Source organism: Theropithecus gelada, chromosome 2 (assembly GCF_003255815.1).
Source record: "Theropithecus gelada isolate Dixy chromosome 2, Tgel_1.0, whole genome shotgun sequence".
Lineage (NCBI taxonomy): Eukaryota > Metazoa > Chordata > Mammalia > Primates > Cercopithecidae > Theropithecus > Theropithecus gelada.
In genome coordinates, this window is record NC_037669.1 from 29050173 (window position 1) to 29078142 (window position 27970).

Genomic DNA, 27970 nt, shown 5'->3' on the forward strand with positions numbered 1-27970 from the left:
AGGCAGAGGTTGCAGTGAATCAAGATTGCGCCACTGTACTCCAGCCTGGCTGACAAAAGAGAGACTCTGTCTCAAAACAACAACAACAAAACCTTGAAAACGTTTACGTTAAAGTAAAAAAACACATAAAATATAAATCAACCAGATACATATTTATAAATATATTCATTCTATATGTATAATATAAGCATGTACATATATGGTTTAATAGTTCAAATGTATTGTGTAAACAGAAGATATATGTGAACTGTGATCATTTAGTGGAACTAATTGTTGTCAAAGCACCTAAAATTCACTGAAGTAAAAAACAAATTTCTACTCGGGGTGATGATCTAACTTAGCATGCTCACTGCAGTGTGTTTCTATTACTGCCAAATATTTGTTCACATCCAATTACTCTTTAGCAAACCTTCCTGGATGTGGTTTAAATTTTGTTTATAATGTAAAAATCTTACTATCAAAGTCAATGTCCTCACTTTGACAACTTTAGGGAGCACATCAATTTTATAAATAAAAACTCCGTGAAGATAACTGAAGAAAGATGAGTTACCTGGGTCTGTAGAGGCAATAGCAAAGATGTTTAGTCTTAACTCTCTTGGCTTGAATGAATATTCTCATCCATGGGTTAAAATACAGAATAGATGTGTAGGCTCTGAATGACCACCTGGCTGGGAAACTGAAATAGAAAATACAAAATGTCACAATACAGAGGACACAACAACCACATCTCTTTGAGAAGAAATAACATCAGACTATCAGGTTATTATTATTACTACAAGAAGCTTCAGGAACTTTTCTTCTAAAACTAATGACACCACAAACACCAGCAAATCTCACAACACTCACTTCATTAAGGAGGCCTCTAAACACAGACCCAACACAAGTAACCTACACTTTGGTTAGAACTGAACTTTTGTTGGCAACCAACTGACTCTAAGAAGGCTTATATCAGCAATCTAAAATATACCTTCCATTAAAGTTGTTGACCTAGGAGAATAAAGTCAAGTCAAATAAACAAAACAATCCCTCGTTCAAACACAACAAAAAGAATCCAGGCTCACATGAATAAAAAGCATTTCCATTAAGTCCTTATAAACAGAGAAATACAGTAAAAATGTTTCATTTGCTTTCAAAATTATGATCAAGAAACATAAAATTTCATTCCATAAGAGCAATAAGTATTAAAATAAGTATTTATGGCCAGTTGAGGGGAAGCATCTGACCACATGATAATGAAAAAGGAGAAAAGAGAAAAATAAAGGATGGGAAGGCAATAAAACGGAAGCAAAACCAATGTAAACAGCCTATGAAGAAAACTACCCTTGTAAAGCTGCATTTTGAGAAATTACCATGTCATTGTATACTTATAACTCCAGGGAACTTCTATATTAAAGTCCGTTTATGAACTGTAAATCCTCTCCAATAAGATAGGAAGTAAAGATCCACAACAAGGCCAGCCACGCTGAAGAAGCGATGCTCTTTACCACTCGGTCACAGAAAAGGCCACTCTACAAGGTCAAATGGAAAGCAGAGAGCTGTAAACCCATCATTTTTACACTTGTACCTCAGTCCAGAATAAGACAAAGATGATGGGAAAAAAATGTAAGGCCTATCTAAGGGGGAACTACTTAACAGGTCAACACTATTGCCAGTAACTCAGTAAGACAGGCAGAGCTCCAAGAAATTTTCAAAAATGAAGATGAAGCCATAAGAAATTCAAGAATTACCTGGTTGGTTTTAAGTTCCTTCAGGCAGGATCTGAAGCTCATTAAAAAGTCAGGAATTTATTTTAATTGTTCCAAAGGAAATTCTCTGAAATAAGTCTCGAGCAGAATTTTCCCAGTATAAATTACATATTAGTATCTAGTCCATCACTCTTACTCCCTAAATATTAATACTAATGTATTTTTTAATGTAACAAGATAGGCTGTCTGTATTCGGGTGTTGCACTACAAATACAACAATGTGGTTGCTTTTAGTATACCCGGAACTGCACAATTAAGTATGTCCTCACCTGATAAAAGAAATGGAAAGAAGTCACCTTGGGACGCTTGCCATTATTTAAATCCTTTCTGGATCTCCTGATTTTAAATTGCTCTTAGAACTGGTAGCTCTTTCTTTTGACTCTCTTCAAAACTGATACATCTTTATCATTTGAAGGTAAAAGTCAAAAGTTATTCAGAGGCAACTTTGAGAATTTGAGAAATATGGTGAGAGATAAAATCAGCTAAACAAATTCTAGCTAAATATATATATATACACACACATACATATACACACACGTATGTGCTATGAGGATGCAAAGGCATAAGAATGATACAGCGGACTTTGGGGACTTGTCGGGGGGAAGAGTGGGAGGCGGCCGGAGGATAAAAGACAACATATTGTGCAATGTATACTGCTTGAGTGATGGATGCACCAGGATCTCACAAATTACCACTAAAGAACTTCCTCATATAACCAAACACCACCTGTACCCCAATAACTTATGGAAAAACAGAAAAAAGATAAAATTAATTCTTGTTTTGAGGACTCTGATATCTATTGGGAGAAACACTTAATTTGTGTACACTGCCTATATATGTGCCTTTTTACCTGAACTATTTCATTTGATTTCTGCAGTAAGACTGTGTGTTAGGTTATCATCATCATTTTAGAGATAAGGAAATGTTAAAATTAGAAAATAACACTAATTCTTCTACCTTTTAATAGCCTAATTGATTCACTCATTAAGTAACTAGTTATAGGTAAATATTCATAGCATGCATGTTGGGGATCCTCAAGGTCTCCCCTATGTTAGGAGATTCACTGGAAGGACTCACGGGCCTTAGCACACAATTGTACTCATGGCTTTGACTTACCACAGTACTGAAGAGAGGACACACAGTGGCTCACAAGGGAAAAAAAATAGGTGGAGTCTGGAGTAATCTATCTGCTAGCTTTCCTACATCCTCTCCTCCTTATGAAAGTTCACACAGAGCATACTTTTCTCCCAGCTATGAAAATGCAGCAACATGTATATGTTTCCATCTAGGAAAGCTTATTAGAGACTTAGCATCCAAGGTTTTTATCAGGAAGCTAGCCACACAGGCACCTTCGGCCTAGCATGTAGCAAAGTTCCAGAGTACGAGAAGGAAAGGAGATTTATATATAAGCCATATGGTTTGCACAGTCTAGCACAGCAAGCCACTGTTATCAGCTAGGAAAGGTTTTATGTCATTGTAGGAAACTGTTTACCAGGCAAGTTCCCAAAAGTTGGCCACAGACCAATTTTACAAGCAAGTCTTTCTAAGAGTAGACACCTTTTTATCTCACATGCCTACTTTTGGAAGTTCCTGTTTACTTGTGACAAATAGAAGGGTACTACCTCTTATTTATGATGTCTTTGATTTAAAAAAAAGACAAAGAGGGCTAAACATAAAAGATGTAAGTGAAATGGACCACTCCATTATACATGTCAAACTTTTTTATATGATGCATAAGATCCTTCACGGTCTGACCCCCACTTAATTCTCCAGCCTCATCTCTTGTCTTCAATCTGGCCATTCAGGACCATTCTCAGTTCCCCAGCCATGTAATCATGCTTTCTTATCCAAGGCTGGCATATTCAGTTCTTCAGTCACTCTTGCTTGGTGCACCCCTTTTCACCCTGCGGTATACAACCTGAAATTGCACTTCCTTTCGAAGCCTTCCCTCAGCCCTGAGAGAGGTCAAGTGCTCTCCTTTGTGCTCCCCTTCCTTCTGTACTTCCCCTGTCAAAGCACCTGCCACTCAGCACTGTCATCCTCTGTCTGTGCATCTGCATCCCTAACTGGCTGTGAACTCCATGCAGCTAGCGTGCTCATCAATAAAAATACGTTGAAAAAATGACAATCATTCAGGACTTCCCTGGCTTAATTTGGAATAAACAACAGAGGGTTCCTTATGTAAGAAGGATATTTTAATGAAGGATTATCCTCAATGGCAATACTACCAGTCTTTACAGATAAAGCCATCCACTTAGGAAAGGGAGATAAAAATATGCTAAATAGTCAGGGTATCTTCAGAAGATGAAAGGAAAAAATACTATTATTCCACACTCACCAGGAACTGTTCCATGTATTCTTCATGAGTTTTTCTTCCTGTTTCCTCCTAAATACCTTTCTTTCCTCCTAAATCCCTTTCCTTTCTCTCCTTACACTTTGCCAAAAGTGTCCATATTTCTGTCTTTCTCTCTCATTTTCTACGTAACTGGCTATGATAAGAAACTGAAGAAGAGACAGAAAAAACCCCTACAACACACACACACACACACACACACACACACACACACCCCAGTCATAGGATAGATGTGGGGAAAGAGGAGAGTATTTCAAGGCAGAAACTGGCTTCATAGTCTGGATATAATAGGAGGGCATGGAGTAGAATCGATGCTTTTGTCCCCTGCTCAGCACTGGGTATTTTTAACAGTCTCTAATTTAGCCCCTACCTGAGGCTGTGCTCTCTGTGTGGCCTCTTTCTTCTCCCAATCTGTCCACAGTATTCTGCTGCTGTTTCAAATGCTGCTCCATGTGCCATGTATCATGGGTGGATCAGTGTGTTGCAGTCATCAAACTGTGTTAAGGGCAGTGAAGGAGCCAGAAAGTAATGTTCTGTGGCCAAGGCCACATTTCCTTATCTGCTGATTCAGATTCTCTGTGGCTGGAGTCCGGAAATGTGAGGTTTTAAAAGCCACCCAGGTGATTCCTTTGACTCTGCCAGGTTTGGACACCACTGCCTAGCTGACCTAGTGGACGCAGTGGTAAGTAAGGCAGGTTGCCACAAAGAAGGGAGGAGAACAGTCTCTCACAGGTGTTTGGACCTAGACACCAGCTGAGAAATACAACCCCTACATTATCCATAGTGGGCACACAGACAACAGACCCCCATCTAGCCCAACAACTGGGCTACTTTTATAAGGTCCTGGGTTGAGAAAATGCCTCCAACCTGCAGACTAAATTAGGCTCCTTTTGCAATATCTCAGAAGTGCCACATTTTTATTCATGAAAATATTACATAACCAAAATTGTTTTCTAAATTACTCAAGTCCTTAAAAATATCTGAAGACATTTTGAAGTTGAAATTAACAGGGTTTGTATTATCTTGAATATAAATAAGTGCATAAAGATTTTTAACTAGTTTAAATTCTGAACTTTGAAGGGGGTAACCAAATTTAATATTAGGGTAGCTTATACCTATGAGAAATGTCAACTCGAAGAGGTAATTTTTTAAAAAAAGTTACAAGCTACACAAAGTAATGAAAGTGCTTCTTTTGTGACAATCACAGTATGGCAAGCAGCACATTAGAACAATTTGAAGCTATAACTTTTGATGTGTTCCTGGGCAGCTCAGTTAAGACATAAAAAGTAGAGACATTATGGAATGCTGCCCAATGACTGTCAATTTAGAAACATGCTGGCAACGTGGCACCTAATTTTAAAACATTACCTAGCACAAAATTTCAACAGCATTACTCTGTATTATACTATCACTCTCAGAGCTGTTTTTTGGGATGGGTTTTTCTAGCTGCCTGAGATCGATCCCAAGCCACCATGGCAGATTTCAGGGATGTGCCAAGCCCCTTTGATGACGGACAATTGCATGGCATGTCTTTTTCACTAGGGGCTGTGCTTTTTTCTATTTTCTTACAAAGTTGAGTGATTAATATTTATAATGTTTTGAAGATAGTTAAGTCACTGAAAGCAACATGAGCACACAGAAATAATATGCAAAGGAGACAGGGTGAAATGGACACATGGTCCTGACCTCCAAAAAGGGAATCAAGAAAGATGATATAAGGTGTGATCTGGCCTTCACAGTTTGGAACTCGAAAGAGATTTCAAAGGTAACAGAAGTACTTTACAAAATATTTTAAATTCCCTCTCTCACCGTAATGAAGATCTCCAATGATCTTCAAGGATGAAGGACAATGGATGATATTGAAAGTCCAAACACCTTATAATGAAAGCATCTGTCATGTCCCTAGAAAATTATCTACACATTGACATTCAAATCAATTTACTTGAATTTAATTCATTTTTTATTTGCTATGTACCAGACACTGAGTTACTTTCCACAGCATGATAGTAAGCTAGAAAGAAGTGTTGTAGGAAAAAGTAGAATGAGGGGAATTGTGGAGATTACTAAAATATACAGATATTTTCCATGTGCCTGGTACTGTGCATGTTCTATTTAAACAGCTTCTGTGTGAAGTAGATGATGTTATAGCCTTATTTTATAGATGGGAACACAGAAGTTTGGAGACTGAAGATAACTTGCCACTAGAATTAAAGCTCTCCCAACAGAACTCAAGTCACTCAATGGCATATCAACCTAGAGTTCTAGTCTCTTCAATTTGCTCCTACAGAACCGAATTCAAAGATCTGATGCCAATGTTTTCTAGTTCTATACATACCTCACGGTACAATATAGGTCATATGGCAGTAGACAACCAATATCTCCTAGCCATTCAATTAAACCTAATGTCTCTGCTGATAGATCATGCCATTATGTAAAAGAATATCCTTTTGGAAAAATAAAGACGTTTACAGAATCAGGCTAGTAGACTAGGAATATATATCATTCTCCTGCTAAAATTCAAGGAAGACTATTAACAGTGTGAAGAATAAGAAAACTATATGACTCAAAGACAGACACACAATGGGAATTATTAAAAGTTAAGAGAAAATCTTGGCCCATGCCTACGTCCTGAATGGCATCGCCTAGGTTTTCCTCTAAAGTTTTTATGGTTTTAGGTCTTACGTTTAAGTCTTTAATCCATCTTAATTTTTGTATAAGGTGTAAGGAAGGGGTTGAGTTTCAGTTTTCTGCATATGGCTAGTCAGTTCTCCCAACACCATTTATTAAATAGGGAATCCTTTCCCCAATGCTTGTTTTTGTGAGGTTTGTTGAAGATCAGATGGTTGTAGATGTGTGACATTATTTCTGAGGCCTCTGTTCTGTTCCATTGGTCTATATATCTGTTTCAGTACTAGTACCATGATGTTTTGGTTACTGTAGCCTTGTAGTATAGTTTGAAGTCAGGTAGCATGATGCCTCCATTGTTCTTTTTGCTTAGGATTGTCTTGGCTATATGGGCTCTTTTTTTGGTTGCATATGGATTTAAAGTAGTTTTTTCTAATTCTGTGAAGAAAGTCAATGGTAGCTTGATGGGGATAGCACTGAATCTATAAATTACATTGGGCTATATGGCCATTTTCACGATATTGACTCTTCCTATCCATGAGCATGGAATGAAAACACCAAAAGCAACGACAACAAAAACCAGAATTGACAAATGGGATCTAATTAAACTAAAGAGTTTCTGCACAGCAAAAGAAACTATCATTAGAGTGAACAGGCAACCTACAGAATGGGAGAAAATTTTCACAACCTATCCATCTGACAAAGGGCTAATACCCAGAATCTACAAGGAACTTAAACAAATTTACAAGAAAAAAAAAATCCCATCAAAAAGTGGGCAAAGGATATGAACAGACACTTCTCAAAAAAAGACATTTATGTGGCCAAAAAACATATGGAAAAAAAAAGCTCATCATCACTGGTCATTAGAGAAATGGACATGAAAACCACAGAGAGATACCATTTCACGCCAGTTAGAATGGCAATCGTTAAAAAGTCAGGAAACAACAGATACTGGGGAGAATGGGGAGAAATAGGAATACTTTTACACTGTTGGTGAGAGTGTAAATTAGTTCAACCATTGTGGAAGACAGTGTGGCAATTCCTCAAGAATCTAAAACAGAAATACCATTTGACCCAGCAATCCCACTACTGGGTATACACCCAAAGGATAATAAATTATACTACTATAAAGACACATGTACACGTATGTTTATTGCAGCACTATTCACAATAGCAAAGACTTGGAACAAACCCAAATGCCCATCAATGATAGACTAGATAAAGAAAATGTGGCACATATACACCATGGAATGCTAAGCAGCCATAAGAAAGGATGAGCTCACGTCCTTCGCAGGGACATGGATGAAGCTGGAAACCATCATCCTCAGCAAACTAACACAAGAACAGAAAAGCAAATACCACATGTTCTCACTCATAAGTGGGAGTTGACAATGAGAACACATGGACACAGGGAGGGGAACATCACACACCGGGGCCTGGCGGGGGGTTGGTGGTTAGGGAAGGGATAGCATTAGGAGAAGTACCTAATGTAGATGATGGGTTGATGGGTGCAGCAAAACAACATGGCACACATATACCTATGTAACAAACCTGCACGTTCTGCACATGTATCCCAGAACTTAAAATATTAAAAAAGGTAAGAGAAAATCCTGAAAGTTCTCCAGAGGAAAAAAATAAGTAATTTACAACAATTTGGTAATCACATTTCTATCAGACTTCTGATCAACAACATGTATTCAAGAAGTCAAAGAAGCAAATGGTTCTAAGGGAAACTATTTTCGAACCAATGTTTCTATAACCATTTAAACAAATATTGAAGTGGAAGGGAAAAATAAACACACTTGTAGAGATACAAAGCTTTCAACAGATTCTGAAAGAATCATTTCGGGATATAATAAAGCAAATTAACTAATAAATCCACGAAAGAAGATACAGGATGGAAGATATAGTAGTAAACAAACAAAAAACAAATCTTATAATTTAGTCTAAATAATTGTTCACGTCTGCTGTAATAAAAATATGTAATTAAAATTCTACATAAAATAATTTTAAAAGGTGGAACTGAGAAAGAACAAAGATAAATGCATACTAAGACCATACCTTATTTGTGAAATGAAATACATACTAATTAACTCTACAGTTTGAGAATAAAATCATAAGTTTAGACATGTTTATTAAAAGTGTAAAAGTAATCCACTGAAAGTATATAATGGAGGAACTAATTTGCAAACCATTAGAATAGAAAAAAATAAACTTTTCCTGTTGGGAAAAAAACCACAACTCAATTATTATCAAAAAAGGAGAGAGAAAAAATGAAGCAGAACAAAATAAATTAAAAAATAAGAAAGCTCAAATAACAATAAAAGAAGCAAGGCAAATACAACGTACAAGCAGGCAGAGTAAGTCCAACCATAGCAAATGTCACAGTAAGTGTGAATTAGCTAAAAGATAGAAGCAGTTAGAACAAGCAAAAAAATATAGTGATATGCTGTTTATAAGAGACAAATCAAAATCAAAATATCACTGCTGCAAAGAAAGTGGTGACAAAATACAGAGTAGGAAAATGTTAACCAAAAGAAAGCAAGTACAGAGAGATTAATATTAGACAAAAAAGAAACAAAGTGGGGGAAATAACAGACACAGACAGGCACTATGTATTAATAAGAGCTTCACTTAAGATGACGCATAAGTTACAATCTAATGACTCAGAAAAATAGCAAAAACTAGTAGAAATACAAAATATATGTACATAGCAATAAACATTGTAGAAGATTCTAACATACTGCTCTCAGAAACCGAGCAATGAAGAAGAAAAAAAGACATAGAAGATTTGAATACTTAATTAAAATATTTATGTAAGTGAAATGGATACAGCTCTGTCCCTATCAGAGACTCACTTTTAAAAAAATATTTAAGACATAAGGCCATAAGAAATCTCAACAGATTTCAAAGAGCAGATATCATAATATAGGCTAGATTATCTGACCACCATACAATTAGAGCAACAATAAAAAGATATCTGACTCCTCTCTCCAAAAAGCAAACCTATGCACTAGTAGATTTTTAAAAACATTTTTAAAAAGCAACTCTTGAATAAGAGGAAATTAAAATAAAATTACAAGCTATTTAGAAATAAACAACAGTAAGAATTCTACATTTTGAAACCTGTAGAATATAGCTATTATATAATGCAGAGGAGAAATAAGAACCTTATTGTTTAGATTAGAAAATGAAATTTAAAGTCAATGAATAAAACATATACCTCAAGGAAGTAGAAAAAGAAAAATAAATCCAAAAAAGATATAAAAAAAATAAAGAAATGTAAAATAAAAGTAATCCCAGTGGACTTACTTTTAAAAATCCAAAACTGTTTTATTTTTAAAGTCAACTGAAATAAATTTATTTGGCTAAGAAAGACAGAAGGCAGAAAACACAATATAAGAAAGAAAAGTGAACAAAATCTGTCAGAGGAAAACATAAATTTTAAAAAACTCCATGTCAACAACCTGGAAAATATAAATAAAATGAACATTTTTATAAGAAATTATAAATGACAAATTTAAGCCCCAAAATTCCAAAATCTGAATAGAGTAACAGTCCTAGCACCATTAAAAAGTAATAAAAGAAATAAAGAAGGCAACAAGATTTTCAAGGAAGTTCTAAAAGATCTATGGGCAGACAAAAGACTCACTTTATATAAACTCTTCCAAATCACAGAAATGGGGGAAGAAATTCCAACTTATTCTATGAGGCTACCAAAATTTATATACCAATCAATACTAAAAAAGGAAATGATAATAAAAGCACAGTTATAGCCAGTCTCATGTACAAACATAAAAGCAAAAAATTTAAAGGATCAACAAAATAAACATAGTCATGTAAAAGAATAATACATCATGATCTTGTTGGGTTTATCTGAGGAATGCAAAGATCACTCAACATCATAAACTCTATTATAATAAAACACTACTTTAAAGGAGAAAAACAAAACTAAATCACTTCAACAGATATCAAAAAGCATTAAAATTGAAACCTGTAGAATACAGCTAGCATGCCGAAAAGAATAAGAATCACATTTCTTCACGCAAAAAATAAATAAAACAAAATGTACTCTATACACTGAAAATACACTTCTCAATTTCACAAAAGCCATTGATTAAAAAGAATAGTAAAATATCACATATAATAGTCAAACATAAAAGAATGCCATTAAGACAAAACAAAGCAAAGAAGCATACCTGTTACCATTTCTATTTAAGTAGCCAACTAAATTAAGAAAAAAGAAAAAGTATGAGTAGTAGAAGACAAAATCACAAAGCTGTCCTTATTTGCAGATGATAAGACTATACAGAAAATCTACTGAAAACTATTAGAATAAAAGAGTTCAGTAAGTGGTCAGATATAAAATCAATAGGCAATATAAAATCAATGGTTTTTAACAAATGAATAATTAGAAAAGCAATGGAGGGAAAAAATCTTATATGAATACCAAGAAGAGTCATAAAATACCCAAAAATATATCTAACAAGAAATATACTAGAGCTATGTGAAGAAGTAATAACAGTTAACAATCATTGAGTACATATCATGTGCCAGGTAGTGTCCTAAGCACTTTTCATGTCATAAATCACTTAATCTTCTCAACAACCTTTGGATATAATACTATTATTTTTATCATCACTATTTTCAGATAAGTAAACTGAGGTCCTGTGAGGCTAAATTCCTTTCCCATACCATGTATTAGTCCATTTTCATACTGCTGATAAAGACATACCTGAGACTGGGCAATCTACAAAAGAAAGAGGTTTAATTGGACTTTTAGTTCCACATGGCTGGGGAGACCTCACAATCATGGCAGAAGGCAAGGAGGAGCAAGTCACCTCTTACACGGATGGCAGCAGGCAAAGAGAGAGTTTATGCAGGGGAATTCCTCTTTTTAAAACCATCAGATCTCATGGGACTTACTCACTACCACAAGAACACCACAGGAAAGACTTGCCCCCATGATTCAATTACCTCCCACTAGGTTCCTCCCCACAACATATGGGATTTCAAGATGAGATCTGAGTGGGGACACAGCCAAACTATATCACCATAATAATACAGCTTATAGAACCATAAACTGAACCCAGACAGTCCTTCAAAGTCTTGTTTTTAATTACTATGATATACTATGATGTTATAAAGCTCCACTCAATTATGTAAAAGAAAGATTGGAATAAGAACCAACATACAAGTGTGTCAGTTCTCTCCCATTTAATTATAAATTCAAGGAACTACCAATCAAAATCCCAAGAGCATTTTTATAATAAAACTTGAAAAGCTAATTTTTTTAATTCAGATAAAAAAAAGAGTATTTGCAAGAACAGCAAATAACGATTTTTAAAAGAACAGTGAAAGAAAGGCTTGGTATTTGCCCTTCTAAATAACAAAACACATTATAAAGGCTGGGGCAGTTAAGTTCTAATGGGGCAGGAAGTGAAAAATATATCAATGAAGGGGAATAGTTCATCCAGAAACAGAACCACTTATGATAAAAGTTTAGTTTATAGTACTGATTTATTTCACATAAGTGGAAAAGGCTGAACTATTACATAAATATAGATCTGTTAGAAAAATATTAAATTAATCCTTCACCCTCCATGTACACACACTTTGCACCATATTCAAAAACAATCAAGGTAGATTAAAAGACTATATAGAAATAAACTAAGATTCTTAAATTAAAAGGGAATACATTTAAATCACAGTTACGGAAAGCATTTTTGAGTAGAAAATTACAAAATAAGAAAAACATCAAGAAAAATGTTGACAGATATGAGCTCAAAAAAATTGAAAAATTTTATAAGGCAAATAACAATGCTAAAAGTCACGCTGAGAGACTTCTGATTCCAAAATGGTGGTGTAGAAGTAGAAGCGAGCTGGCTTCACTTTCCCCACAACAGGAAACCAAAACCAAATATACAGTGCCAAAATTAACACCAGCAATACCACAGAACTCAAATATCAGGATGCGCAAGTTCCCAGAGCATAGAGAAATGAAAAAATTCTTAGCAGATGGTACAAGAATAAAACTTTTCTCTTTTTTTTTTTGAGACAGAGTCTCACTCTGTCACCCAGGCTGGAGTGCAGTGGCACGGTCTTGGCTCACTGCAACCTCTGCCTCCCAGGTTCAAGTGATTCTCCCACCTCAGCCTCTGAATAGCTAGGACTACAGGAACGTGCCACCACGCCTGGCTAATTTTTGTATTTTTACTAGATAAAAATACATTCAGTATGTTCGCCAGGCTGGTCTCGAACTCCTGACCTCGTGATCTGCCCACCTCGGCCTCCCAAAGTGCTGGGATTACAGGCGTGAGCCACCGCGCCTGGCCAAGAATTGAACTTTCATACCCATGATGATCTTTCCCCTAATCTGCCCATCTTCTAATATGCAGAAAATTTCCTCCTGACTCACAGTTTCTACACCAGAAAAAGCGAGAGCAAGGTGGACAACCAGCTTCCTCACTATCCTGGGCTCCCCAGCAGGAGATCTGCCCCTGCTGCAATCCACTAGAAGCCTCACAAGTGCCTGGAGGGAGAAACGTCCTTGAGGACAGCAGGAAACTACCGTCCTCAGCCCTGGAAAACTGTGAAAGGTAACTCAGACAAATCATGTGGCCGTTCAGCAGCATCGCACTGCAGGAGAAGTATGTTCCACAGGGCCCTTGGGCACAAACCCCCCATCAACCTTCCTACACAGATGGGAAATCCCCCTTAGGACCTTCCCTACTTAGGACAGGGCAGTGTTCTGATGATTTACTAGAGCCAAGGCCAACCTGGGTTATAGCACCACCTAGTGCCGAAAAGAAGGCAGCAACCTAGGAGAACAATTAAAAAAAAAAACAGGTAAATTATGAATAATCTTCAAGCAAATATACCCAATGAAAACAAAACAAAACAAAAACTAGACAGAGAAGACTGGGAGAGGTCATTAATCCTTCAGTGCAAAGACATAGATGTACATTGACAAGAAACAACAGCAAACAGAGAAGCAGGACCTGCCCAAACAAAGCAAGGAAGCAGTGACTGACCCTAACAAAAAAGCAATACGTGAGCTCTCAGATAAGGAATTAAAAATAATAGTTTTAAGGAAACTCAGTGATCTCCAAAGTAACATAAAAAAGTAATTCAGGAATTAATCAAAGAAATTTAACAAACAGATTGAAATAACTTAAAAATCAAACAAACATTGAAATTGAGAAATATATTTACTGAATTAAAAAATTCATTCAAGGCTCTGAACAACAGAATAGATCAAGTAGAGGACATAATCTGTGACCTCAAAGATAGGTTATTTGAAAATACACAGAGGAGCAAAAAGTAAAACAAAAAAAATGAAAGAAACAGATTGCCTACAAGATACAGAAAATTACCTCAAAAGACCAATCTAAGAATTATTAGTGTTTAAGAGGGAATAAAGCAATAGCAAGGGGTAGAAAGCTTATTCGAAGAAATAATAGCAGAAAATTTTCCCAAATTTGAGAAGGAGACAAATATCCAGGTTTGGAAGCTCAGAGAACACCAAACAGATCCAACCCAAATAAGACTACCCCAAGGCATATAAGAATCAAACTCTCAACAGTCAAAGACAAAGAGAGAATCCTAAAAGCAGCAAGAGGAAAGAAGCAAGTAGCATGTAAAGGAGCTCCAATTTGTCTAGCAATATAATTTTCAGTTGAAACCATACTGGCCAGTAGACAGTGAAACAATATTTCCAAAGTGCTGAAAAACAAATACTGCTATTCAAGAATACTACATCCAGCAAAGCTATCCTTCAAATATAAAAGACAGATAAAGGTATTTCCTAGACAAACAAAAGCTGAAAGAATTCATCACCACCAGACCCATCTTACAAGAAATGCTCAAGGTATTTTTTCAATCTGAAAAAAACAAAATACTAAGGTAAAATAAAAATCTTTTCAAGATATAAGATCCACTGGTAAAATAAACTACATGAACAAACCCAGAATATTATAATTGTGGTGCACAATCTACTCATTATGCTAGTATGAAACCCAAAAGACAAATCTATCAAAAACAATAATATCTACAGCAGCCTGTTAAGAGAGAGTAATATAGGGCTGGGTGCGGTGGCTCACACCTGTAATCCCAGGACTATGGGAGGCCGAGGCAGGCAGATCACGAGGTCAGCAGTTCAAGACCAGCCTGGCCAACATGGTGAAACCCCATCTCTACCAAAAATACAAAAAATTAGCCGGGCATGGTGGCGTGCATCTGTAGTCCCAGCTACTTGGGAGGCTGAGGCAGAAGAATTGCTTGAACCCAGGAGGCAGAGGTTGTGGTGAGCCAAGATGGCACCACTGCACTCCAGCCTGAGTGACAGAGTGCAACTCTGTCTCAAAACCAAAAAAAAGAGAGATAGTAATATAAAAATATGTAAATTGAGACAACTAAAAGTCAAAATGTGGGGGTGATCAAATTAAAGTTTAGAGGGTTTTTTTTTCATTTTTTTCTTTTTTGTTCGTTTCTATTCTTTGTCATCTAAGTTGTCATCTCTTTATAATAACTTGTTATATCTCTAAGATGTTTTTGGTAAGCCTTATGGTAACCACAGTGCAAAAATTTATTACAGACACACTGACAATAAGAAGTAACAAACTAAAACATACAACCAGAAAAAAATCAGCCACAAAGGAAGACAGTAAGAAAGAAAGTGAGGGGTTATAAAACAACCATGAAATGAGCAACAAAATCACAGTAGTAAGCCCTTACTTATCAACAATAACACTAAATGTAAATAGACTCAATTATGCAATTAAAAGTCACAAAGGAGCTAAATGGATTAAAAAAACAAGACCCAACTTATGCTGCCTATAAGAAATTTATCTATAAAGACAAATAGATTCAGAGTGAAGGGATGGCAAAAGATATTTCATGCAAGTAGAAACGAGAAAAGCAGGAGTAGACACGTCAGATAAAACAGATTACAAGTCAAAGGCTGTAAAAAGACACAAAGAAGGTCACTATCTAATGATAAGGGAGTCAATTCAGCAAAAGAATATAACAATTACATATATCTGCGCACCCAACACTGGAGCACCCAAAAATATAAAGCAAACTCTAATAGATTCAAAGGAAGAGATAGACTTAAATACAGTAACACTAGGGGACTCCTAAACCCCACTCTCAGTTATGGAGAGATCATCCAGACAGAAACCAACAAGAAATCTCAGAGTTAAACTATATGGTAGATCAAACAGGTCTAAATGATATTTACACAACATTTCACCCAACAGCTGCAGAATACACACTGTTTTCATCAGCACATGGAACATTCTTCAGAATAGACCACATCTTAGGCCACAAAACAAGTCTCAGCAAATTCAAAAAAGTAGAAATTAGCTAGGTGCGGTGGCTCACGCCTGTAATCTCAGCATGGGAGGCCAAGGTGGGTGGATCACCTGAGTTCGGGAGTTCGAGACCAGACTGACCAACATGGAGAAATCCTGTCTCTACTAAAAATATAAAATTAGCTGGGCATGGTGGCACATGCCTGTAATCCCAGCTACTCAGGAGGCTGAGGCAGGAGAATCACTTGAACTTGGGAGGCAGAGGTTGTGGTGAGCCAAGACTGTGCAATTACGCTCTGGCCTGGGCAACAAAAGCGAAACTCCGTCTCAAAAAAAAAAAAGAAAAAAAAAGTAAATATCATATCAAGTATTTTTTCCGACCACAGTGGAATAAAACTAGGAATCAATAACAAGAGAAACATGTAAACTACACAAATACATTAAAATTAAGCAACATGCTCCAGAATGATTAACGGGTCAATGTAGAAATTCAGAAGGAAATTTGAAAATCTCCTGAAACAAATGAAAAAGGAAGTACAATATACCAAAATCTATGGGATGCAACAAAAGCAGTGCCAAGAGGGAAGTTTATAGCATTAAATACCTACATCAAAATGTTGAAAGCCTTCAAATAAATAACCTAATGTTATTTATAACCTCAAGGAACTAGAAAAGCAAGAACAAATCAAACTCAAAATTACAAGAAAAGAAATAATGATCAGAGCATAAGAGCACTGACTAGTCTTTTAAACAAGAAAAAATGATGAAAGCATAAATAAATAAAATTGAGACCAAAAAAAAAACCACAGATCAACAAAATGAAAAGTTGCTTTTTGAAAAGATAAAAAAAGTCTGAAAAACCTTTAGCAAAACTAAGAAAAAGAGAAGACCCAAATAAATCAAATTGAAAATGAAAAAGAAGACTTAAGAACTGAGACCATAAGAAATACAAAGAATCATTAGAGATGATTATGAACAACTATATACCAACAAATTGGAAAACTTAAAAGAAATGGATAAATTCCTGGACGCATGCAACTTACCAAGACTGAACCAGGAAGAAACAGAAAATCTTAACCGACCAATAATGATAAACAAGATTGAAGCTGTAATAAAAAGGTGCCCATCAAAGAAAATCCCAGGACCTGATGTCTTCACTGCTGAATTGTACCAAACATTTAAAGAAAAACTACTACCAATTCTACTCAAACTCTTCAAAAAAAACTGAAGAGGAAGAAATTCTTTCAAACTCATTCCACAAGGCCAGCATTGCCCTGATACCAAAATCAGACAAATACAACCAAAAAGGAAAACTACAAGCCAATATCACCGATGAACACAGATGTAAAACTCCTCAACAAAATACAAGCAAATCGATTTCAACAACACATTAAAAGGATCATTCACCTTTATCAAATGAGATTCATCCCAGGAATGGAAGGATGGTTGAGCATATACAAATAAATAAACATGATACATCACATTAACAGAATCAAGGACAAAAACCATAGGATCATTTCAATTGATGATGAAAAATCATTTGATAAAATTCAACATCCCTTTATGATAAAAACCCTTAACAAACTGTGTAAAGAAATAATATACCTCAAAATAATAAAAACCATGTAAGATAAACACATAGTTAACATTATACTGAATGAGGAGAAATTGAAAGCCTTTCCTCTAAGATCTGAAATAAGATAGGGATGGCCCACTGTCCCCACTTTTATTCCTAATACTGGAAGTCCTGGCCATAGCAATTAGGCAAGAGAAAGAAATATGGGGCATTCAAATCAGAAAGAAAGAAGTCAAATTAGTCTTGTTTGAGAATGACATGATCTTATATTTAGAAAAAACTAAAGATACCACCAGCAAACTGTTAGAACTGATAAATGAATTCAGCAAAGTGGCAGAATACAAAAGCTGCATACAATTAGTAGCATTTCTATGTGCCACCAGCAAACAATCTGAAAAAGAAATCAAAAAAGCAATCCCATTTATAACAGCTACAAAGAATATAAAATACCTAGAAGTCAACTTAACCAAAGAAGTGAAAGATCTATACAAAGAAAATTATAAAATACTGATGAAAGAAATTGAAGAGAATGCAAAACATAATGGAAAGATATTCCTCACTCATGAATTGGAAGAATTAATATTGTTGAATATTAAATACCACCCAAAGCAATTTACAGATTCAATACAATATCAAAATACCAGTGGTATTCTTCACAGAAATAGAAAAAAATCCTAAAATTTATATGGAACCATAGAAGACACTGAATAGCCAAAGCAATCCTGAGCAAAAAGAACAAAGAACATCACACTACGTGACTCCAAGATATACTAAAGTTACAGTAACCAAATCAGCATGGTACTGGCATAAAAACAGACACAGAACAATGGAACAGAAGAAGACAGAACCCAGATGTAAATCCACACATTTACAGCCAACTTATTTTTGACAATGGCATAAAAAATGTGCAAAGGGGAAAGGACAGTTTCTTCAACAAACGGTGCTGGGAAAACTGAATGTACATATGCAGAACAATGAAACTAGACCCCTATCTCTCACCATATACAAACATCAAATCAAAATGGATTAAAGACTTAAATGTAAGACCTAAAACTATGAAATTACTAGAAAGCCAGTTAGAAAACATTGGGGACACTCTCCAGGAAATTGATCTGGGCAAAGGGGTGTGTGTGGTGCCAGCGGGGGGGGATGTGGGTGTGTGTATGTGTGTCTGTGTGTGTGTGTGTGTGTGTAAGACCTCAAAAGCAAAGGTAATTAAAACAAAAATAGACAAATGGCACTACATCAAGCTAAAAAGTTTCTGCAAAGCAAAGAAGACAATCAACAAAGTGATGAGACAATCCACAGAATAGGAGAAAATATTTGCAAACTATCCATCTGACAGAGGATTAATATCCAGAATATATAAGAAGTTCAAACAACTCAATGGCAAAATACCAAATAATCTAATTTTAAAATGGGCAGAAGATCTGAGTAAACATTTCTCAAAAGACAACATACAAATAGCCAAAGGTATATGGAAAAATGCTCAACATCACTAATCATCAGAGAAATGTAAACCAAAACCACAAAGAGGTATCATCTTGCCCCAATTGAAATGGCTTTTATCAAAAAGACAGGGAATAACGAATACTAGTGAGGATGTGGAGAAAGGGGAACCATCGGAAGCTGTTGGTAGGAATGTAAATCAGTACAGCCATTTTGGAGAATAGTATGGAGGCTCCTCAAAAAACTAAAAATAGAACTACTATATGATCCAGCAATTCTATTACTGGAAAGAAACTGAACCTATCAAAGAGATATCTGTATTCCCTTGTTTATTGCAGCACTATTCACAATAGACAAAATATAGAATCAACCTAAGTGCCATAGTGGATGAATGCATAAAGAAATGTTGTACATATACACAACAGAATACTATTCAGCCATAAGAAAGTATGAAATCCTGTCACTGTAGCAACATGGATTGAACTGGAGGTCATTATGTTAAGTGAAATAAGCCAAGCACAGAATGACTAATATAACATGTTCTCACTCATGTGTAGGAACTAAAAAAGTGGATCTCATTGAGATGGAGAGTAGACTGGTAGTTACCAGAGGCAAGGTAACAGGGTGGGGATGAAGACAGGTTGATTTAATGGGATGAAATATACAGTTAAATAGAAGAAATAAGACCTACTGTTCAACAGATCAATAGCGTAACTATAGTTAACAATCATCTATGGTACATTTCAAAATAGCTAGAAGAGAATAATTAGAAGGTTTGTAGCATAAAGAAAAGAAATATTTAAGGGGATGAATATCCCAATTACCTCTATTTTAACTTTACAAATTATAGGAATGTATCATATACCCTGAAAATATGTACATCTATAATCTACCAATATACTTTTTTAAAGTTTTTTTAAGTTGAGTTGATGGAGAAAGAAGGAGGTGTGTGTAATTCATAAAGGATAATATAGGGGATATTTGTAGTGATGCACTGGTAGATTTGTATCAAACCTGATGGACTGTGTTCATGTCCTGGTTATCATATTGTACTTTGGTTTTGCAAAATGCCACCATTAGGGAAAATTACAACCACTTAACCCAGTAATATTATTTCTGAGAATCAATAGTAAATAAATACTTGTCTAAGTATCTAACAATGTAAGTATAAAGACTGGCATTGTTCTCAAAAGTGAAAAATTAAAATCAACCTGAATGCCCATCAACAGAGAAGTAGTGATGTACAGGTGGACCATCCCTTATCTGAAATGCTTGGGACCAGATATGTTTCAAATTTCTAATTTTTTTCAGATTTTGGTAAAATATCAACATTTGGAAAATCTGGGTGAAAGGTACATGAGAATTTTCTGTATTATCTTTAAAACTTTGAAAAGTCAAATTTTTTCAAAAACTTTAAAAGGGTAAGTTAAATCTAATATAAAGTGACAGATAATAAATATCTAGAAGATAGATTTAAATCCCAAGTAGCAAAATAATTTCTACAGTAGAAGAGAGATTGGGGGAGCTGAGGTGGAGAATGAGGACGCACTTTTATATTGCTTTACCTATTTATGAAAGTTTAAATATTTTTCAATGAGTTAATATTTGTAATACTAATTGAAGCTCCTCCCTTCATTCCCACTCCATCCTCTGTCCCCAAAATTAATGCCTCTTGAACAAGTGCTGAACCACTTGGCAAACAACAAGGGAGAGTGAGGTATATGGGAAGTAAAGAAAACTATTGCTTGGCAATCAGGCAAGAGAAAGAAATAAAGGGCATCCAAATAGGAAGAGAGGAAGCCAAACTACATGTGTTTGCAAACGACATGATTCTGTATCTAGAAAACCCCATAGTCTCAGCCCAAAAGCTCCTTTGGCTAATAAACAACTTCAGCAAAGTTGCAGATACAAAATCAATGTACAAAAGTCACTAACATTCCTATACATTAACAACAGCCAAGCTGAGAGTCAAATCAGGAAAGCAATCTCATTCACAACTGCTATAAAAAGAATAAAATACCTAGAAATACGCCTAACCAGGGAAGTGAAAGATTCCCACAAGGAGAATTACAAAACACTGCTCAAATAAATCAGAGAAGACACAAACAAATGGAAAAACATCGCATGCTCCTGTATAGGAAGAATCAATACCATTAAAACGACCTTACTGCCCAAAGCAATTTACAGATTCAATGCTATTCCTGTCAAACTACCAATGACATTCTTCACAAAACTAGAAAAAATTATCTTAAAATTCATATGGAACCAAAAAAGAGCCTGAATAGCCAAAGCAATCCTAAGCAAAAAGAACAAAGCTGGAGGTACCACATTACCCAACTTCAAATTATACTAAAGGGGTACAGTAACCAAAACAGCATGGTACTGGTACAAAAACAGACACATAGGTCAAAGAAACAGAATAGAGAGCCCAGAAATAAGGCTGCACACCTACAACCATCTGATCATCAACAAAGCTGATAAAATGAAGCAATGGGAAAAGACTCCCTATTCAATAAATGGTGCTGAGATAACTGGCTAGCTATGTGCAGAAGATTGAAGCAGGACCCCTTCCTCACACCACATACAAAAATTAACTCAGGATGAATTAAAGACTTAAATGTAAAAGCCAAAACTATAAAAACCCTGGAAGACAACCTAGGTAATACCATCCTGGACATAGGAACGGGCACAGATTTCATGAAAAAACACCAAAAGCCATTACAACAAAAGCAAAAATTGACAAGTGGGATCTAATTAAACTAAAGAGCTTCTGCACAGCAAAAGAAACTATCAACAAAGTAAACAGACAGCCTACAGGGTGGGAGAAAGTATTTGGAAACTATGCATCTGACAAAGGTCTAATATCGAGCATCTATAAGGAACTTAAACTTACAAGAGAAAAAGAAACAACTCATTAAAAAATGGGCAAAGGACATGAACATTTTTCAAAAGCAGACATACATACAGTCAACAAGCATATGAAAAAAAGCTCAATATCACTGATCATTAGAGAAATGCAAATCAAAACCTACCATCTCGCACCAGTCAGAATGGCTATTATTAAAATGTCAAAAAATTAGCTGGGCGCGGTGGCTCAAGCCTGTAATCCCAGCACTTTGGGAGGCCGAGATGGGTGGATCATGAGGTCAGGAGATCAAGATCATCCTGGCGAACACGGTGAAACCCCGTCTCTACCGAAAAATACAAAAAACTAGCCGGGCGAGGTGGCGGGCGCCTGTAGTCCCACTACTCAGGAGGCTGAGGCAGGAGAATGGCGGGAACCCGGGAGGCAGAGCTTGCAGTGAGCTGAGATCCGGCCACTGCACTCCAGCCTGGGCGACAGAGTGAGACTCCGTCTCAAAAAAAAAAAAAAAAAAAAAGGCGAAAAATTACAAATGCTGGAGAGGTTGCAGAGAAAAGGAAATACTTACACACTGTTAGTGGGAGTGTACTAGTTCAACCATTGTGGAAAGCAGTATGGCAATTCCTCAACGAGCTAAAAAGTAGAACTACCATTCAATTCAGGAACCCCATTACTGAGTATATACCCAGAGTAATATAAAGCATTCTGTCATAAAGACACACGCATGCAAATGCTCACCGTAGCACTATTTACTATATCACAACAGCAAAGATATGGAACCTAAATGTCCATAAATGACAGATTGGATAAAGAAAATGTGGTACATATACCATGGAATACTATGCCACCATAAAAAAGAACGAGATCATGTCTTTTCCAGGAATGTGGATAGAGCTGGAGGCTATTATCTTTAGCAAACTAACACAGGAACAGAAAACTAAATACTGCACGTTCTCACTTACAAGTGTAAGCTAAATAATGAGAACACATGGACACACTGAAGGAAACAACAGACACTGGGGTCTTGAGCATGGAGGGTGGGAGGAGGGAAAGGAGCAGAGAAGGTAACTGTTGGCTATTGGGCTTAATACCTGAGTGATGAAATAGTCTGTAAAACAAACCTCTGTGACACGAGTTTACCTACATAACAAACCTACATGTGTACCCCTGAACCTAAAATAAAAGTCTAAAAGAAAAGTAATGCTTGGATCCAATTCAGTGGCGTATCTTACATGTAATTTTAAAATCCAAATTAAGATTCCATCCTGGTATCCATATAAAGAGGTCTATGTCCTGTGAATGAAATAAGATCTCTACGTAAGGAATGCCAAAGTAGAATCACAGTCCTGTAGATTTCGCAGATGAGAATCCATACTAACCACATAAGGTGGTCATGATGGGCAGTGACTCATTTTAAAACCCTCCACTAGCCTGTTATCTTCTGTAGCCACTCAATAAAGGACTTCTGAAAATGATTCTAAACTTTAATCATCTGTATGACTGTAAATGAAGCTTACTAAAAGCCACCAATAAGATGGAGGGAAATAATTAACTAAAGATTTTGTTTTGCACAAATGGACTATTTAAAGAGGAAAAAATATAACTTAATGGAAGAAAACATCTACAAAAGTTTGAGATATGGGATTTGGGTCCAGAGTTCCAAAAAATTACCACAACATAAATTAGTAAACACACCTAGCCCAGCCCTGAAGAAGCATCTTGTTTTCTGTCATTAGTCCACTTTCATTTTCTTCAGTGTTCAGTATTCTTGGCATTACCCCCACCCTTTGTTTCAAACTCTTGATTTTCTTTTGATTTTTTACAAAGTTATTTTTTGTATTTTCTTCGCTTTCAGGAAACAGTGCCTAAGTTTATGGCAACATATAAATTTAAGATAATTTTTACCCTGCAAATTCAACTCACTTTCTGCATATAACCCTGGAACCTATATCTGATTCCCTGGCACTCTCCATAAATCATATTCACAATTTCAAAATTCAATTTGACATTTCACACATAAAATGCAGACTTGTGTATCACGTGCATTCTGAAATTCTGATGACTGCTATCTATTCGAAATTTTTTTTTAATTTAAGTGGAAATAGGTCACCTTTAAACTGATATTGCCAAACCACAGGCCACCACTGACCATGTGCTTGAACATCACTTCTACTGAAATTCTCTTGACATGATTGTCATGTTGAAAGGAGACCCTGCCACTGGTCTGATTACTGCTGTTAGTGCCTCAGCCCAAAGCAGAATGATAAAAGGTTTTGAATCCTATGTTTAAAACTAATGTCAAAGCTGGGCACAGTGACTCACGCCTGTAATCTCAGCACTCTGGGAGGCCAAGGTGGGCGGATTACCTGAGGTTAGGAGTTCAAGACCAGCCTGAGCAACATGGCGAAATCCCATTTCTACTAAAAATACCAAAAAATTAGCCTGGAGTGGTGGCACATGCCTGTAATCCCAGCTACCTGGGAGGCTGAGGTGGGAGAATCACTTGAACTCAGGAGGCAGAAGTTGCAGTGAGCTGAGATAGCACCACTGCACTCCAGCCTCAGCAACAAGAGTGAAACTCTGTCTCAAAAAAAAACAAAAACAAAACAAAACAAAAAAACCACGATGTCAAATATTCACAAGAACTATATGAAATAAATAATGCCAAAACACCTCTTCTCTGAGGCCAATAAAGCTTGAAAGTTTGAATTTTCATATTTCTATACAGAAAATTAAATTATTTTCAGAATGAGCAGCACTTTACTATCTAAGACCAAACCTGGAAATTACATAGTTTCAAGATTTGAAAATTGTTTTGGACAGCTATAGAATCCTACCCAGCAGAGATAAGGGGATACGATAATCACCAGGGAAAGAAATGGTAAAAAATGTGTCATATTATAAACTGCACCCGATTAGAGTTTCAAATATCAGAGGCCATAAATGAAAGAGGACTCAAAAAAAAGATCCACCTTGGACCAGAACTAATCCTTTAGGACTAAGAATTAATGTCTTTTCTAGTCTCTTACTGAAGAGTAACTGGGTGTTAACGTTAAAACCTACAGGACCACACCATTGTCCATAATCTTGTGTGGCAAACTATGCACCATATTTTAACAAGCTAAAAATACATGTATGTTGGCCAGGTGTCATGGCTTATACCTGTAAACCCAGCACTTTGGGAGGCCAAGGCGGGCAGATCACCTGAAGTCAGAAGTTCAAGACCAGCCTGGCCAACAAGGTGAAACTCCGTTCCTACTAAAAATACAAAAAAATTAGCCGAGCAGGGTGGCGCATGCCTGTAATCCCAGCTACTTGGGAGGCTGAGGGATGAGAATTGCTTAAACCCACGAGGGGGAGGTTGCAGTGAGCCAAGATGGCACCACTGCACTCCAGCCTGGGCAAAAGGATGAGACTCCATCTTAAAAAATAAAAATTAAAAAAAAAATGTATGTCCTAAGTTTAAAGGGAGCTTGGGAGTGATGGGGAGGAAACAGTAGGTCAAAATCAATAATGAAGTGGAATTAAGGGCAAATCTTTTACAGAAGAAAACTACAGAGGCACTGCTAGCCCCGAGGAGGTGGGGAATGGTGATGCTATCCCTTCTTGGCATCATCACAGTACTCGTGTCAGAGGCCATGAAATGTACAGCATCCTCGGTTCAGAAATTATGAATCCTCTTTACACTGATTCTTCCTTATAAATCCCAGCCCTGTCTTTAAAGGCTTTTCTTGTGATTAAACTAAAACAAAATTTTGCTGAAAAACAAATTAGAAAATCCAGTGTGATCTATGTGCCAAAGTGAAAGTGTGCATGTTTTACGTCTCATTCATTTTCTTTATTTTATAATTAACTGCCTAAATGGCTAGAGAAGCTCTGGCTTCATTACACAATCTGGAAACAGCAAGAACATCTTTCCAAAGATGTAGCTGTCAAATTATCCCTCTAATAATGTATTGTTTTCTAATGCCAGTGTAGAAATGCCAAGGTACTCTGACAGATAACTGTTTCAAAATCCTTTTAAATAGCATGAAATATCGGTTTTGGAACCAGCTGGCAACTAGAAGGGCAGAGGCGGCAGGAAAAGGGGAAGACAGTAATGGAGATGTTGATAATTCTGGGACTCCTTTCTGACACTGGTATATTAATGCTGGCACAGGGCTTCCCAGCATTTGTGGAACAGCCATTAGACTGAATATTTTTTTCCAAAAGAAAAAAAAAAAAAAAAGCCCTCCATTTCTGTGTAGATTAGGAATTCCACATGTTGGAATATGAGAAAAAACATACATCAGAAATAAGGAGAGAAGATCATCTAAAAGTGTGTTATCAAATAGTTATTTGCTAACTGTGGAAAGAAATTTCTAAATTTCACCTCATTGGGAAAAGCAAAAGAAGTTCTCTGTAACCTGACGTGTCTACATGGGTCTTAACACCTTAGTCTAAAACCATATGGTAGCTACTGGCCACCTGTGGCTGTTGGGCATCAGTCCAAATTCATATGTGCTGTATGTTGAAAAACATACACTGGATTCAAAGACTTTGTATTAAAAAAAAGAATGTAAAATATCATCAATATTTTTCATATTGAAATTTAAATGATAATATTTTAGATATATTGGATTAAATAAAACCATTATCAAAATTAATTTAACTTATTCTTTTTACTTTTCTTTTCTTTTTTTTTTTTTTTGAGACGGAGTCTCACTCTGTCGCCCAGGCTGGAGTGCAGTGGCCGGATCTCAGCTCACTGCAAGCTCCGCCTCCCGGGTTCACGTCATTCTCCTGCCTCAGCCTCCCGAGTAGCTGGGACTACAGGCGCCCGCCACCACACCCGGCTAGTTTTTTTTTTTGTATTTTTTAGTAGAGACGGGGTTTCACCGTGTTAGCCAGGACGGTCTCGATCTCCTGACCTCGTGATCCGCCCGTCTCAGTCTCCCAATGTGCTGGGATTACAGGCTTGAGCCACTGCACCCGGCCTCTTTTTACTTTTCTTAAGGTGGCTATACTAGAAAATTTAAGATTAAATTTGTCCCTTATTGTGGCTCTCATTATATTTCTACCGTACAACACTGAAATACAAAATAAATCGCCCTGGATTAAATTACCTTTACAATCTCTTCTAGCTGCAGTGTTCTGAGACTAAAAAACTGCAGGCTCAAGCTAAGTTTTAAGTAAAATGTTATTTTAGAGAAACCTAGCTTTTGTCACTATTTCATTCTTTCTCCACACTTTTTCATGCAGAAAATAACGATAAAATTGCCATTTGGTCATATTCCTTTTTGCTTCACACTCTCCTGATGTCTGTCCATTTTTAATGATCTGTAATGAGTAATAAACTCTGCAGGTTTTTTTCAGTTTTAATATCTATAAATTAGGAGTCAAGGTATTAGAACGCTTTAGAAGTCTTATATTCCAGTGGTCTCTAAACATGCTGGCACCTCTGAATCACCTGGGGAACATTTGAAAAAGACTGATTCCTCGGCTTGATATCTGGACATTCTGACTTAGTAGGTCAAAATGAGGCCCCAGATCCTGTACTTCTCAAGAAACATCCCAGGTTCCTCTGAGGCTTGAAGTTTGGAAACCACTGGTCTAGTCCAACTTTATCGGTAACTAGGATAAGATGAACTGTCCCAGGGCTAAAGCCCAGCGACCTCAGACCTGGAGCCAGGACGCAGGGCTCCTAACTCTAGCTCACCACCATTGTTGAAAAACGTTCTGTCAAACACACACATACTCCTCCAGAGCTCCAGCCATCAGTATATCCTCTTTGTCAGTTTTAACATCCAACTCTGGTTCTCCATTAAGCAGAAGCTTCAAGTTATAAATAACCAGCAAAGTACCTGGTAGAAAAATAGACGTTCGACTTGTCAGTATTTTAAATACACTAAGTGCTAGTCATTGTGCTATCATCTCATCTATGGAACTGAATCTGTTATAAAATTTTCTTTTGTACTTCAGGAAATAGTATGTTTGGCTAAGTCTTTGGCTAAACCAAGATATGTCTTATAGCAAGTTCCACTCCCTGCCAAAGAGTGCTGAGTT

At 36.4% G+C, this 27970-nt stretch overlaps 1 protein-coding gene across 2 annotated transcripts in view; it reads right to left on the bottom strand.

Moving 5' to 3' along the window:
- Window positions 1-27970, bottom strand: part of MORC1 (MORC family CW-type zinc finger 1) — a 160751-nt gene that overhangs the window by 108742 nt on the left and 24039 nt on the right. For both annotated transcript variants that reach the window (XM_025376524.1, XM_025376525.1), the window contains exons 8-9: window positions 27663-27768; window positions 551-676 (exon numbers count right to left, since the gene is read on the bottom strand). In XM_025376524.1, coding sequence (XP_025232309.1) covers window positions 551-676; window positions 27663-27768 — 232 coding nt within the window. The remainder of the gene's footprint in view (window positions 1-550; window positions 677-27662; window positions 27769-27970) is intronic.